The 16,271-nt window shown below is 37.3% G+C and overlaps 1 protein-coding gene across 9 annotated transcripts in view; it reads right to left on the reverse strand.

The window, feature by feature from the left end:
- DMD (dystrophin) overlaps window positions 1-16,271 on the reverse strand; it is a 2,402,664-nt gene that overhangs the window by 532,474 nt on the left and 1,853,919 nt on the right. For all 9 annotated transcript variants that reach the window (XM_025277237.3, XM_045164452.1, XM_045164449.1 and 6 more), the window contains one exon: window positions 8,779-8,968. In XM_025277237.3, coding sequence (XP_025133022.3) covers window positions 8,779-8,968 — 190 coding nt within the window. The remainder of the gene's footprint in view (window positions 1-8,778; window positions 8,969-16,271) is intronic.

The following is a 16,271-nucleotide window of genomic DNA, read 5'->3' on the forward strand; positions in this document are numbered from 1 at the left end:
TATTTTATTTTATTTTTTACTTTTCATTTATATTGGAGTTTACTTGACTGACAACGCTGTGATAGTTTCAGGTGTATAGCAAAGTGATTCAGTTATACATATATCTATTTTTTTTTCAAATTATTTTCCCATTTAGGTTGTTATATAATATTGAACAGAGTTCCCTGTGCTATACAATAGGCCATTGTTGGTTATACATTTTAAATATATCAGTGTGTACATGTCCATTCCAAACTCCCTAACTATCCTTTCCCCTCAACCTTCCCCCCGGTAACTGTAAATTTATTCTCTAAGTCTGTGAGTCTGTTTCTTTTTCATAAATAAGTTCATTCATATCATTTCTTTTTAGATTCTGCATATAAGTGATATCAAACAATAGTTCTTTTTCTCCATCTGACTTACTTCACTCAGTGTGACAATCTCTAGGTCCATCCATGCCGCCGCAAATGGCATTATTTTGTTCTTTTTAATGGCTGAGTAATATTCCATTGTATAATTGAAGAATAAAAACCATATGATTAACTCATTGGATGCAAAAAAAGCTTTTGACAAATTTCACAACCCATTTATGAAAAAACTCTCCAGAATGTGGGCACAGAGGGGACATGTCTCAACATAATAAAGGCCATACACAACAAACCTACCACTAACATTATACTCAATGGTGAAAAGCTGAAGACATTTCCTTCAAGATCAGGATGTCCACTCTTGCCAATTTTATTCAACATAGTTTTGGAAGTCCTAGTTATGGCAATCAGAGAAGGAAAATAAAAGGAATACAAAGTGGAAAAGAAGAAATAAAACTGTCACCATTTGCAGATGACATGATACTATACATCAGATCAGATTAGATCAGATCAGTCGCTCAGTTGTGTCTGACTCTTTGTGACCCCATGAATCACACAGCACGCCAGGCCTCCCTGTCCATCACCAACTCCTGGAGTTCACTGAGACTCACGTCCATCAAGTCAGTGATGCCATCCAGCCATCTCATCCTCTGTCGTCCCCTTCTCCTCTTGCCCCCAATCCCTCCCAGCATCAGAGACTTTTCCAATGAGTCAACTCTTCGCATGACATGGCCAAAGTACTGGAGTTTCAGCTTTAGCATCATTCCTTCCAAAGAAACCCCAGGGCTGATCTCCTTCAGAATGGACTGGTTGGATCTCCTTGCAGTCCAAGGGACTCTCAAGAGTCTTCTCCAACACCACATTTCAAAAGCATCAATTCTTTGGCGCTCAGCCTTCTTCACAGTCCAACTCTCACATCCATACATGACCACAGGAAAAACCATAGCCTTGACTAGACGAACCTTTGTTGGCAAAGTAATGTCTCTGCTTTTGAATATGCTATCTAGGTTGGTCATAACTTTCCTTCCAAGGAGTAAGCGTCTGTTAATTTCATGGCTGCAGTCACCATCTGCAGTGATTTTGGAGCACTGTTTCCCCATCTATTTCCCATGAAGTGATGGAACCAGATGCCATGATCTTCGTTTTCTGAATGTTGAGCTTTAAGCCAACATTTTCACTCTCCACTTTCACTTTCATCAAGAGGCTTTTGAGTTCCTCTTCACTTTCTGCCATAAGGGTGGTGTCATCTGCATATCTGAGGTTATTGATATTTCTCCCGGCAGTCTTGATTCCAGCTTGTGTTTCTTCCAGCCCAGCATTTCTCATGATGTACTCTACATATAAGTTAAATAAACAGGGTGACAATATACAGCCTTGACGAACTCCTTTTCCTATTTGGAACCAGTCTGTTGTTCCATGTCCAGTTCTAACTGTTGCTTCCTGCCTGCATACAAATTTCTCAAGAGGCAGATCAGGTGGTCTGGTATTCCCATCTCTTTCAGAATTTTCCACAGTTTATTGTGATCCACACAGTCAAAGGCTTTGGCATAGTCAATAAAGCAGAAATAGATGCTTTTCTGGAACTCTCTTGCTTTTTCCATGATCCAGCAGATGTTGGCAATTTGATCTCTGGTTCCTCTGCCTTTTCTAAAACTAGCTTGAACATCAGAAAGTTCACGGTTCACATATTGCTGAAGCCTGGCTTGAAGAATTTTGAGCATTACTTTACTAGCGTGTGAGATGAGTGCAATTGTGCAGCAGTTTGAGCATTCTTTGGCACTGCCTTTCTTTGGGATTGGAATGAAAACTAACCTTCTCCAGACCTGTGGCCACTGCTGAGTTTTCCACATTTGCTGGCATATTGAGTGCAGCACTTTCACAGCATCATCTTTCAGGATTTGAAATAGCTCAACTGGGATTCCATCACCTCCACTAGCTTTGTTCATAGTGATGCTTTCTAAGGCCCACTTGACTTCACATTCCAGGATGTCTGGCTCTAGGTGAGTGATCACACCATCCTGATTATCTGGATCATGAAGATGTTTTTTGTACAGTTCTTCTGTGTATTCTTGCCATCTCTTCTTAATATCTTCTGCTTCTGTTAGGTCCATACCATTTCTGTCCTTTATAGAGCCCATCTTTGCATGAAATGATACTATACATAGAAAATCCTAAAGATGTTACCAGAAAACTGCTAGAGCTCATCAATGAATTTGATAAAGTTGCAGGTACAAAATTAATACACAGAAATCTGTTGCATTTCTACATTCTAACAATGAAAGATCAAAAAGAGAAATTAAGGAAGAATTCTATTTATCATCACATCAAAAAGAGTAAAATAATCAGGAATAAACCTACCTAAAGAGACAAAATACCTATACTCCAAAAACTGTAAGATGCTGATGAAAGAAATTGAAGATGACACAAACAGATGGAAAGATATATCATGTTCTTGGATTAGAAGAATCAGTATTCTGAAAATGACTATACTACCCAAATAAAATTACAGATTCAATGCAATCTGTATCAAATCACCAATGGCATTTTTCACAGAACTAGGACAAAAACATCTTAAAATTTGTATGGAGACATAGAAGACCCCGAATAGCTGGAGTAATCTTGAGAAAGAAAAACTGGCTGCTTTCTCTTCCTATAACAATTTCTCCTCTTTAATTCTGCAACTCTGTGTCGGCACCTGGTCATCTCAAATGGTAAGCAGTCAGTGACTCCTTGCTGTACCTTACATTTCCCCCTCACCTCTTCCTCCCATAATCTATTGAGTTGTCCAAAAAGTTCATTTGAGTGTTACAGAATAACCTGAATGTTTGGCCAACCCAGTGCATCACAGTGTTAGTTTTTACCTCCAAATAGCTCACATATATGTTTCCTTTGTTTAGCCTCAACATCTTAATGGTCATTTATTGGTTGGAATATTACAGAAATAACTTTCTAACTTTTATTCCTGGACAGGTCTTGTATCCTTCCAATTCATTCTCCTTATAGCTACCAGAGCGATCTTTCAAAAACATAAGCATAAGTCAGGTTATTTCATTTCCTTGCTTAAAAATATGCTGTGACTTCTCATAGAGTAAAAATAGTCCAAACTCTTAAACATAGGTGGAAACAAGGAGGGAAAAGACAGCTAACATACCGAGCAATTTGAGTGCAACGCTCTGCCCCTCTGGTGGGCATTTTACATGTATCCTATCATTTATTTCTCACAAAATTCTGTGAAGCATTATTTTCTTTGTATAGAAGGATATAATTGAGACTTAAAGGTTAGACAACAAGTGGTAAAATAAGTGATCTTTCTACCTACAAGGCTCATACTCTATCTACTCTATCATGCTGCCTTTCTACATGATTTAGCCTCAGCTGATCTTTCCCATCACATTTCTTATAATAATCATACCCCAGCCACCCCAGCCATAAAGAAGTACCTTTTGATTCTTAAACTACCCAACCGTCCAGGACTTTCAATATGCTGTTTCCTATGCCAGAAATCCCTTGTTAACTCTGTGCATCTAGCTCACTTTTGACACATTCTTCTAACTTTCTCTAAACAGAAGTTCTCAACCTTGGCTGGACAGGAGAAGCATGGACAGGACATGCTGTGATCAATGCAGTTTGATTTTCTAGGGGTAGAACCCAGAAATTAGCATTTTAAAAACCTCTTCCAAGACTGAAAAACAGTGTTCCAGGTGAGTTCCCTGGAGACTCTGGCAAGCTTAACTTAATCATCTTCTGTTTTTATTAGACCCTGTCTAGCCCTCTACTGTAACACTCATTACGCTACCGAAATTTTGTCTTAGTGTAACTATCCTCACCACTGAAATGTAAGCATCCCAAAGGCAGAAATCATACTCCAATACAGAGGTTTCTGAATATGTGCTACACACTAGTCCAGTATGTACACAAATACATACACATGCATATACAAATAGCTGAAACCAAAGTTTCACAAAATGATACTGACTCTTATTTAAGAGGGATAGACTCTTGTTATTTTTCTATTCTACTAATTTTATTCCTTTCTGTTAAAAAATGTGAATTGATACTCATTAAATTGATTATATAACCTAGTTCTTTGAACTATGCTTGAAAAACATCTCTCTAATTATATTTGTAATGCTAGTCCTAACCCCATGCTAGACATCTAATGGTGTTTAATAAAGATTTGATGAATTAATCAACATTTTATGGAAATTTAATACATATGTATATATGTATACATTTATATGTTTTGCATATTATCAAAAATGGCAGGCAGATATCACTAGGCAAAATAAAAACATCAAAATAAACTTTCATAATCTTTGGACACCAAAGTGGAAAGATTAAAAAATACATGTAAAACTCAATTCAAATTATAGCAACAGAAAGGGTTGCTATATATACAAAGTGTTCTCTTTTCTAAGAATTAGGGATACTCAGATTACCTCTCTTTTCAAATGTACCAACAAATGTGACAATCTAATTTATTCAGGATACTAATTTTGCTATTGAGGTTGCATTCTTCCTTATTCCTTTGGAATTAATCAGTGGGCCAAAATATAGTGTGAGCAACATTGAAGAAGCTACTTACCCTCAATTTCAACAATGTATTAGAAATTTAAGATAGCTTAATCAATTTCCAGGTATACTCTGATGTACAATTCAAAATTTATCAATCTTTTCTCTCTGGAAGTGTTTTGTTTAGTAGAAGAGTTTTTCTATAATGGCTGGAGGAGGTTGGGAGGAGACACAGGTAAAACAAATGAAATTAGAGGAGGGAGTCAGTTGAGAGATAGGGCCTGAGACAGGAACCAGATCACAGATGCTGCTGCTGCTGCTAAGTCGCTTCAGTCGTGTCCGACTCTGTGCGACCCCAGAGACGGCAGCCCACCAGGCTCCCCTGTCCCTGGGATTCACCAGGCAAGAACACTGGAGTGGGTTGCCACTTCCTTCTCCAATGCATGAAAGTGAAAATTGAAAGTGCAGTTGCTCAGTCGTGTCCGACTCTTAGTGACCCCATGGACTGCAGCCCACCAGGCTCCTCCATCCATGGGATTCTCCAGGCAAGAGTACTGAAGTGGGGTGCCATTGCGTTCTCCAAGATCACAGATGAGGGGACCTCAAATATTAATTGCTCCTTAGTCTCTCTTGCTGAGAAAGAGACCCTAATTATCTTACCTTTATGACCATCTCTCCCCACTGCACACCCATCCCCACATACCTTCTTTACAAGCTGCTATCACAATGATCTCTTAGGGGTGCTTAGAGAATCAGTTAAGATTGGTGAAATTCTTGTGAAATATTAGCAAAGATGCAGAGTCTACCCATTTTCAGTTGGTTACCAATAGTTTTATGTTAGCACTTAGAACTGTGGCCATCTTTACCAATTCTCTGAGGCCCAAAGTAGGAAATGCTTTGGACACAGGAAGAATCTGATACAATTATGAATATAATTCTTCATTTTAAGAATAAATTTTTAATTTAAAACTTTTCAAACTGTCACTTCACAAGCTTCTATATGGCATGCTGTAAAAATACATTGGCTTTAAGATGTCAGTTATACTGTCAGAAATACCAATACTGTATAAGAAAAGATCTCCTCATCCTAAAGTACGGGGACAAATATGACCTTGCTTTTAATAAGCAATGTAAATAACATTATTTTTTCTCATACAAGGAAAAAACTTTAATGGCTTCCAGAGTGGAATTAATCAGGTTAATTCCATTTAGGAAGCATATGTTTCATAATACATGTATGCTTATCAAACCCAGGAATTATAATTATTGCTGGGAGAATTAAACATCCTATGAAGTAGGTGATAAGCAGTGATAGGCAGTCTAGCAAGAGCTGGAGTCACCATATATAGAAAAAATGATTGACAGCCATAGAGAAAAATCCATTTTGTGAAAGTTTTCACCCCCTATCTCCATTCTGCAGCATTTGTATAAAGTAAAACATCACTGCTTTGGGTTGGATAGATATATTGGGATCTGCTGGGAAAGCTGATGTTCTGGCTAGGCATTTGGAATTTCTTTTTTAATATGTAAGCACTATTCTTGCTATATAGCATGAATCATACAAAGAATATAATGCTACCAGCTTCTGCAAATGAAGTGAAAGGCATACCATTACACTTGATTCCTTCACACGTATTATAGAACATCCCTTTTGTTCAAAATTAAAAAAAAAATTTTTTTTCAGAGGGGGGAAAAAAAGCAAACACTTCCATTTAGCTGAAATATTGAAACTGCATGTAATTTCCTAAGGTATGTAGTTTTATTTATTTTCAAGCTGTTGCTTTTAAACCCCAGTATCTTGATTCAATTCTATCAGCTGAAATGTGCTGTTAACAGTAATCAATAGTTTCAGTAGTTTAGAGCTTTTACCATGACATCTTCAAATCTTTCATCAAAAGGCCATTATTCAACCATCTAACTGAAAATCAGAGCTGGCTATAAATGTCATTCCTATCCATAAAATGTAGTTTCAACCTCAGGCAAGTGGAATTTATAGAAGACACAATATTAATAGAGAGGGAATGAGAAAGTGGTCTCTGTTTTAAAATAACATTGGAATCTTAGTCCTATTATAGTTAAGAGAAAAATGGTATGTCTAAGGTTTTCAGGAACTCTAAGGGAATTTTACATGGTTTTTAAGAATAAATAGATTTTTTAATGAGTAATAGAGAATAAGCTAAGAAAATTTCCTCAGCATAATTTCCAATTGTTTTTGAAGAGATTAGAAATCTAAGCACAAAATGCACTTTATTCTCCACGCTTTCATAAAAAACATAGTTAGGAAACACTGCAATTTTTTCCTATTGATTCAGAATCTTGCCGTTTCTCATGATAAGTTTCAGTATGAATTTTTGTTGTATAAGTACTACAGATACAAATATAAAATGTATAGGAGATAGATGGATGTATTCTTGTTTTGTCTTCAACAATACTTGTTCATGAATTTAAGAAATATTTTATTAAATCCCTATTACAAAATTGAGTCACTGGAACAATCTTTAATTTTGAAAAGAATCTGCTAAAAAAAAATCCACTTAAAGTTTTACTCGTTATTTACCATAGCTGATAGGAATATGTGAATCCACATATTTAAAACTCTAGGGTGGCTTTATGGGCATTTACAAGCCAAGATAAATTTTTAAATGAAATATCTTAAGTCAAATACGTTAGCAGCATATTTTCTAACCATTTAGCTAAGAGTGACCAAAAAAAAAAAAAAAAAAAACAAACCTTACACCGCATTTACATCCACAAGCCATAGGAGATACCTGTTTAGAACAATACCTGGCTTTATCTATGCAAACTACCTCCAAAAGATCAAAGTAACTCCACACACATTGTGAAGGAGCAAGTGGGGTCTGAGGAGAATCAGCAAGAATGAGGAATTCTAGGAGCTATAAATTGCCACTGTCATCTACTCTATATACAAAGTAGATCAGATCTCGTATCAAAACGGAAGAAAAGAAGGAGAACAACAAGGAGAGCGAGGAGAAGAAACTTTCCTCACTATGATTTGATTTTGGAATTGTTTTTCAACCTGGAATACACTATCACTTTTTTTGCCATAATTTTAAAATATTAAAAAACTGAAGTTAGGCCTAAAAATGGATCATATTATTCGAACACTCCAAAGTTTCTTTGTGGTACTAGTAAAGTTCTTATTTCAAGTCAGAAAATTCGACTCTACATAACAAAACTCCAATATAGGTCAGGAAAACTCTATCATGTCCCCAAAGTATTTAAATATCAGGAGCCTTCCTGAACTATAGAATATGATTCACACCAAGATTTCAAGTAAATAAAACAACCTGAAACTTCTGTTTTTGCTGTTTATGCATATGAAATTTTATAGCAATAATTTTTGTTTCTAGGAAAAACAATTGTCTGAAAATTGTGTGATCATTAACCATGACCAAGTTAGCCATCTCATTTTTATTTTCACAGATTATGTTAGGAGGAAACCCACAAAAGGCCAGATTAACATTTCAAAATGTATTGGAAAGTAATGAAGGGAAACTGATTCAGTTAGCAACGCTAAATAAAACAGACAATTCATACAGATGCTTTTCCTGTAAAATATTAAATAAACACTAAAAAATGGCAACTTTTTCAAATTTAATAAACCAACCCCTAATTCCTTTTCTCTGAGCAAAGTTTCTTCTTATCAAAGCTCCAGCTTTCATGCGCAAATTCTTCCTGGTCAAAACCACATACTATTTAGAAGACTGGGGTGTTAAATGAAATAAGAAATGATTTTTTGCTTCTCCCTTTTTCTTCGTCTAGCCCAAAAGCCCAAATATATAAGGCCACATAAAACCACTACTTTTGTCCACAGCATGTCAACTACAAAGACAAATGCTGAGGATTCTTTGCTGATATTTCAATTCACAAGTTATAAAAGTAGAAACGCTTGACTTACCTGCCATTGTTTCATCAGCTCTCTTACTCCCTTGGAGTCTTCTAGAAGCCTTTCCTTATGGGTGGCATCCTGCAGGACGTTGGCAGTTGTTTCAGCTTCTGTAAGCCAGGCAAGAAACTTCTCCAAGTCCAGGGGGAACTGTTGCAGTAATCTATGAGTTTCTTCCAGAGCAGTCTCTCGCTCACTCACTCTGCAAAGGAACAAATGTCCAGATGCAATTATCCTCAAATATCAGAATGGTGCAGCCAGTGAATCCCACAAAAAGAGCAAAATCAAAGGGACTAAATCATAACATTGAAGCAAATGTGAGTTGCTGCTAAAACTCCACTTGAAAACATCAACCACTAGAATAGCGTGTGTGTGTGTGTGTGTGTGTGTGTGTGTATTTGGACTTTTAGACTTTTGAAAGTTCATTTTCCAAAAAATTCTTTGTTTTAAAAAACATTTTGGCTGGTCAATTTTGAAAGGTTATTTTAATATGTGGCAAAAGTTGAAACCAATCTCTATAGGTAAAACCCTAAAATCTACCATGCTTATCTTTAATGTTACCTGAGGCAGAGAACCATGATTAAATAGGCCAGGAGAAATGCAAACCTACAATAGAAAGTTGAACACTGGAGGAAGAAGGAGAAGGGGACTGGAGAACAAAAGGGAACAAAAAGATTAAGAAGTAGAAAAACTACATATTTCATAGCAAACATTGTGCAACATGTAATCTGCATAACATCAGCGTGTTCTAATAGTTCTAACTATTGTATTAGCTTCCTTTTGCATTACCTGATGGTCATACAACTAAGAATATTTTCCAAAAGAAAAATTTTATGGGCAATGGAAAAAGTAGAGCTTAAAATCCAGACACATTGGGTTCAAATCGCAGTGTCCTCCGCCGAGTGTGATACAAGTTACTTAACCTCTCTGATTTCTCATCTGCAATGCATATTGTTGTATTGATGAGGCTGAAAATACAACAGTGTGTGTAAAGCTGAGTGCCTCACACATTATGAGTCACATATTATAGTTGCTCAAAAATGTGAATTCCCTATGCCCACATTCCATTCTCATTGCTCTAATCTTATAGAAGGAGTGAATCAAATTCCCTAGTGACACAAAAATCCACAAAAGAGCTATTCATATTTTCTGACAATATATATAATGCATGTATTGTGGATACACACACGTATGCCCTCAGCAAACATCTACATAATAGTTACTTGGGAAGGAAAATTGCCTGAGGCAGTAACAGCCCCATCTAAAAAGATTCAGGTAAATTTTTTCTGCAATAAGGAAATTAGTACTCTATTTAAATGTCGTATTTGCCTTCTATTACTACACAAACACTTTCTGGGATTCAACATAAGCTAAAAATGGATTTAAAAAAAAACTGAACACTTGAATATGATACACACTGCTTGTTAAGATGTGATTGTCAATAATTATGCAAAACTGCAATTTATTTCAGCAGCAACTTTATCATGGGATGTGCAAACCAGGCAATAAACAACTCCTGCCGAGCCAGCGGCAGCAAAGCCCCCGGAAGAGCTGTTTATTCATCATGGGTGAGGTTTTTGCTGAGCATACAGTCTTCCACAGTGTAGTTTTGGTGCTCATACTGGATAAAAATCTTCTGTCTGCATTAACTGGTGGAGGGGAGAATAGGTTTATGAGGGTGCAGCAACTGGAAAAAAGGAAGCATTGCACTAAGCTATTTATCAACTCCTAAATAAACTTGAATACCACACAATTGAAAGGTAGCCCGGTGCTCTGGTTGGGCAAATCAGTTAAACCTCGTGAAGTTCGATGGCTAGCCTGAACTGCTAGTTCCTTGCTTATTTAGTTTTCAGGCAAACTATTAATGCAGGGAGAAAGAGCAAAGTATCTTTTATTATTTATTTAGTATGATTTAAAAATTCAGAACCGTTGTGACAAAACTGAGAAACGTAAGGTTATAATCTAGTGTGAAACATACAACATACAGGTTGAAGCCTGTGTAATTGCTAACGTTTGACCATTTCTGACCAACAAATGGGGCAATTTCAGCCAGTGCTAGCTAATATTTTAGGTTGGCTTGTACACTAGAAATCACTAAGATTTACTCCACCTCCAGCTCCAAATTTGGCATAGAAATAAGCTGTCACATTGCAGGAGACAAACGCAGGGTTAGACACTGATGTATTTTCTAACATATTCCAAAGTCGCACAAAATAAAAGGGGCAGTGTGAAACTCCCTCATGGCAGAGAATTAGATACTGTGCATTTTATTATCAGCTTCATCATCATGATGAGCTGTGCTTGATGCATCCCAGCTTCTCTAACCTTAAAGAGAAACACCACTTACCCTTGGCTTCCAGAGAAAGTAACTAGTAAATAACTTTCTAAGAGTTATTTGGAAAATGTGATGCACATAAATCAGATGAAAGTGTTCTACCGAGACAATGAAATTTCCAGCCCAATCCTACCACCAAGGTCGCTGCTTTGTAAATTAGGCCCTTAGGGAAGAGCAGTAACTCTTTCAGGACAGTAAGGCACCGTTTTCCTAAACAACACCCTTGTGGCCTGAAATATTGACAACATCGGGTTGAATATTTTCCAATTTGGAAATACGTTAGACAAAATTCAGTGGCAGCAATGGCAGAAAATCTCTTCAATCAGAGGTGAGACTGTTATCTCTGGCTTGTGTGGGAGATTTAAGGCTGCATCCTTTTTCCTGAGATCCATCTATGTACACTAAATTCTTAAATTTTAATTGTGCTAAGTCTAGACTAGATGAGTCAAAGGTACTTGTATGCCATATTTGTGCATTCAAAATACTTTTGAATATATACCATACTTTAAAATTTTCCATAATCGCATGCCTTTAAATGACTTCTATGATAAACAAAAAATGTAGCAATGAGAATCATAAATAAAAAATTACCTAGAACAAAACTAAAGACCTCGAACATAGATTATTATTTTTAATGATAATATCCAGGTTATCAAATTATGGACCCTGGAGAAAATTTGGCATGAACTTTAAAAGTAACAATGACCAGATTATCATAAAATAGTAATAATGTTTTACAAATATAATTTACTGCATCAGTTAAGTACTTTTTTATATAACAAATTTTAATTATCAGCAAGTCCAGGTATAGAATGCACAAAAATAGCTGAGAATTTGATGGTATATGGAATGGGATGCTGACTTCAAAAGGTTTTATTTCTGCTTATAAGGACACCATTCTCCATAGGTAGGCAGTGTGCTGCAGTGGTTCTCAAAGAATGTTCCATAGCCCAGCAGTATCAATGCCATCTGAGAACTTATTAGAAATGCCAATTCTCAAGCCCCACCCTAGACCTGCTGTATCAGAAATTCTGTGTGGAGTCCAGCGAGCTGTATTTTAATAAGTCTTCCAGGCAATTCTGATATATGCTCAAGTTTGAGCATCACTGATGCTGGAGAGACCAAACTTTGAGAACTACTGGTGTAGCGGATGCTGTGCTGGGATGTCCAGATCCCTCTTTCAGGACTGAAGTATGTTTTGCTCGCGTAACTCACTGAAGCTAAGAGCCATGCCATGCAGGGTCACCTGAGACAGACAGGTCATAGTGAAGAGTTCTGACAAAATGTGGTCTAGGGGAGGAGGGAATGGCAGACCATTCCAGTAATTTTGCTGCGAGAACCCCATGAACAGTATGGAAAGACTGAAGGCAAAAGGAGAAGAGGGAAGCAGTGAATGAGATGGTTGGATAGCATCACTGATTCAATGGACATGAACTTGTGAAACAGCTGGGAGACAGTGAGGGACAGGGAGGCCTGGCCTGCTGCAGTCCATGGGGTCACAAAGAGTCAGACGTGACTGAGTGACTAAGCAGCAATGTATTTTGCTTTAACTCCTGGGAAAGGGGCTGGATGCAGGCAGGTTGCCTCCAATGACTGGTTAATGTTTGGACTTTTTGTAAAAGTCTATCCCCCTTGCTCCAGCTTTGGACAATTCGGGAGGGGAGGAGGATTGATCGATGTTGAGGTTACAAATGAATTGAAGCCCAGCTTCTCCTTCTGTCCTATCCTGGTTCTTTCCCTTTCTTCTCTCCCAGGTATTCATCCTGAGAGCACTCTACCAAAAAAGAAAGAAATCCCTACACATTAATCACTTTCTCAGAATCTGACCTCTGGGGAACTTGACCTGCTGAATTGTCATACTAAATAAAACTTTGAAAAATATACTTGTTAAAAAATGTATGCAGAGAAATATACAACCACTTGCACAGATTGTGGTCACAAAAGGAGACAGGATGAAGGATTCTCATACTCAGCAATTGAGCCTGAAGAGCTACTATACCTTTGGTTGTCCTTTAAGGAGATCTGTAGATAAGGCATTATCACCAGTTAGAAGCAAGAATCTACTGAAAGGACAAAGTGTTGGAGCTATAAAGCTTAGTACAACCCCCCACGTGCACAAATCTGCATAAAGTGGAAAAATCACAGAAGGCAAGTCTCAGCATCTCCATTTTCTTTTTAAGAACTGATTATCAATGAGGCAATCAGAGTATACCCTCATCCTTCACACACACACACACACCCACACCATGGTATCTCTGAATAAATCTCTAAGGCTCCAGATTTTTACCTAAGTTGAAAATCACTAATTTGTTATGGGTCAACCTAATACACAAAAAGCAAAAGAAAAAAGGGAAGCCTATGACTTTCCAAGGTAAGGCTGAAGAGCTTAATTAATGTATGGACAATATTCCATGATTAGATACATGCAGGGAGAAGGCAATGGCACCCCAGTACTCTTGCCTGGAAAAATCCTATGGACAGAGGAGCCTGGTGGGCTGCAGTCCATGGGGTTGCTAAGAGTCGGACACGACTGAGTGACTTCACTTTCACTTTTCACTTTCATACATTGGAGAAGGAAATGGCAACCCACTCCAGTGTTCTTGCCTGGAGAATCCCAGGGATGGGGGAGCCTGGTGGGCTGCCATCTATGGGGTCACACAGAGTCGGACACGACTGAAGTGACTTAGCAGCAGCAGCAGCAGGGATGATAGTTCATCACTGCACTGTATTAAATGATTATACACACACAAATACATATACACACACATTATATATAACCAAACAGAAACAAACACATTGAATATTTGGGGGGGAAGAAAGGCTCAATCTGATATTTTTCCCAGATGTTTCTGAAAGTGTAACCAACTGGGGAAATTCACACCACTTGGTCTTCTGCTAAGTAACATTTTCATCCGTGCCCTGGTATTATCAGGAAGTAACCAAATAAAATACTCTCGATCTTTCCTTCCCTGTTTATTTGCACTTTAACAACTATCATTTCCTATGATAGTTTTAGGTAAAGTATTACAGGATGATGTGGGTTTTTTTTTTCTTTTTTGTTTGTTAGATATAGATCAGAGAAAATGAGTACCTTAGCAGCAAGCACTTGGACTTTAGGCCAAATGCTGCTCATAGAACCAGAGTTAACCTGAAGTTCAAATTGTCTGTAATCATAACAGATTCTACTGGTTTGCTAGCCAATGAGTTAATTTTGCTTTTGTTTAAAAAACAAGTCTGCATTGTATTTTCATGGGGCAGCTAGAATTTTATTACCTATGGCTATACAGCAGTTTGTAGCAAGCATTCCTTTTAATCTCCAGCAATTCTATTGGCAATGTGCACTAATGAAAAGCATGAATCTAAGCAAAATCCTTCAATAATGCTTGGACCAGTATCCTATTAGTTCCATCTCTAGCAACAATTCTAAGACTATGGCTTTATGTGTCTTTGGAAAATATCTACTTAGATAGATGACCCAGAAGGGTTCTGGCAACTGAGAGAATGTTTCTCTTTTTTCCTCTGTTACTGAACTCTAAGGTGAGAAAAATATTCTGTCCTTTTAATGTAACTATTGACACAGAGTATGAGATGAAGGCTCTAAGCTAGCACAGAAAATAAATTTAAAATCTGTTATCTACAGAACTCTTCAAAAATTTTAAAAGTATGTCCAGATTTATTCTCTCACCATTTCATAAATTAACCTCCCTTTTTTTTTTCTACCTACAGTATGTTTGGTTTCTTCATTTGCTTTCAGTTGGATGTTTCAATCTTTCCCACTGACTTCAACTTCCATACAGGTTATCTTTAAACCCGAATCTCATTCTTATTTCCACATGCCTACCAACAACTCATGCATTAGGTGATGCATGCACCTCGTCTAGATGTATTATGTGCCAGGATTCATGCGTGGTGTTGGTAACACTAAAGTCAGTGAGACATGGACATGGACTTTGACATTGAACACATTCAAGTCTGGTGGAGGAGACCGATATTTAGACATTTATCTATAGTTACAATATGATTCATGATATGAGTTTGGGACATGAGTTTGAGCAAGCTCTGGGAGTTGGTGATGGATAGGGAAGCCTGGCGTGCTGCAGTCCATGGGGTCACAAAGAGTCAGACATGACTGAGTGACTGAACTGAAATGACAATATGATTCAGGTTGTAGTTCATCTGGATTCCCTAACAGTAGCTTGAATATAATACGCATCACACTATATTCATGAACTTCTGTGTCAGTTTCCTTAACAAGTGATAAATCTATGTTTTTTCAACACATTTTTTTTCCCTTTTCTTGTCAAAGGAAGTGGGGATCATTGCTGGGCTTTATCTCAAAATACAGTGATGGATGCTCAACAAAAGTCTGCCTAACTGAATTAGGTTATTGCAAGTTTCATTTTGCTGTTGGGAAGACTGATTCTGAGAGAGCCACAATGACTTTCCCAAAGTTGAACCCAAGGAAGTGGTGGAATTAGGATTATAGTTCAAGTATTGCATCCTGAAAAAGACAGTTTTCTAACTCTGAAAATGGATATTAGTGTCCACTCCTCTCTGATATACTCACTGCAGTCGTAAAAGAAAGGAAAGCGCCGGAAAGTTTATGCTACTGAATCCTGGCCTTTGTTTTGGAGCAAAAATTCATCTCTTTGTTATTTTACCATAAAAGCCATCACTGCAACACATAGAAACCTACTGAGAGGGAAAGAGATTCTCTCACTCCAACTACAGTAGAAAGATCTAGCTGGTCTCTGTTTCAAAACAAACAAACAAACAAAGCCATTTACAATGCAAATTTGCTGGTTTGCCATTCACCTACATATGCATCAAAGAGGTTTTTATCCCCTCTCTCCTGAGGTTTGGTACTAAATTACTCAAACTCTTCAGAGTTAATTGGAAACTATGACCTAAATGTTCCCAAAGTATTGCTGATTACTTCTCAGAAAACTCATTCCCATCTTTTCGTCACCCTAGACAACACAGGATGACTTTTTCACATGTGCAGAAGCAACATACTTGCATGGAAAATAGATTAGTTCTCTAAAGATAAACCATAGCTTTGAAGCTAGCTATTTTCTTCAAAGATACAGACATTCTAGTGAAAAAAAAAAATCACCTGGACTTTATCTTTGGATGGAAAGATAATATAGGTATTATCAATCATGTAAAA

The sequence above is a fragment of the Bubalus bubalis genome, chromosome X (genome assembly GCF_019923935.1).
Source record: "Bubalus bubalis isolate 160015118507 breed Murrah chromosome X, NDDB_SH_1, whole genome shotgun sequence".
Taxonomy (NCBI): domain Eukaryota; kingdom Metazoa; phylum Chordata; class Mammalia; order Artiodactyla; family Bovidae; genus Bubalus; species Bubalus bubalis.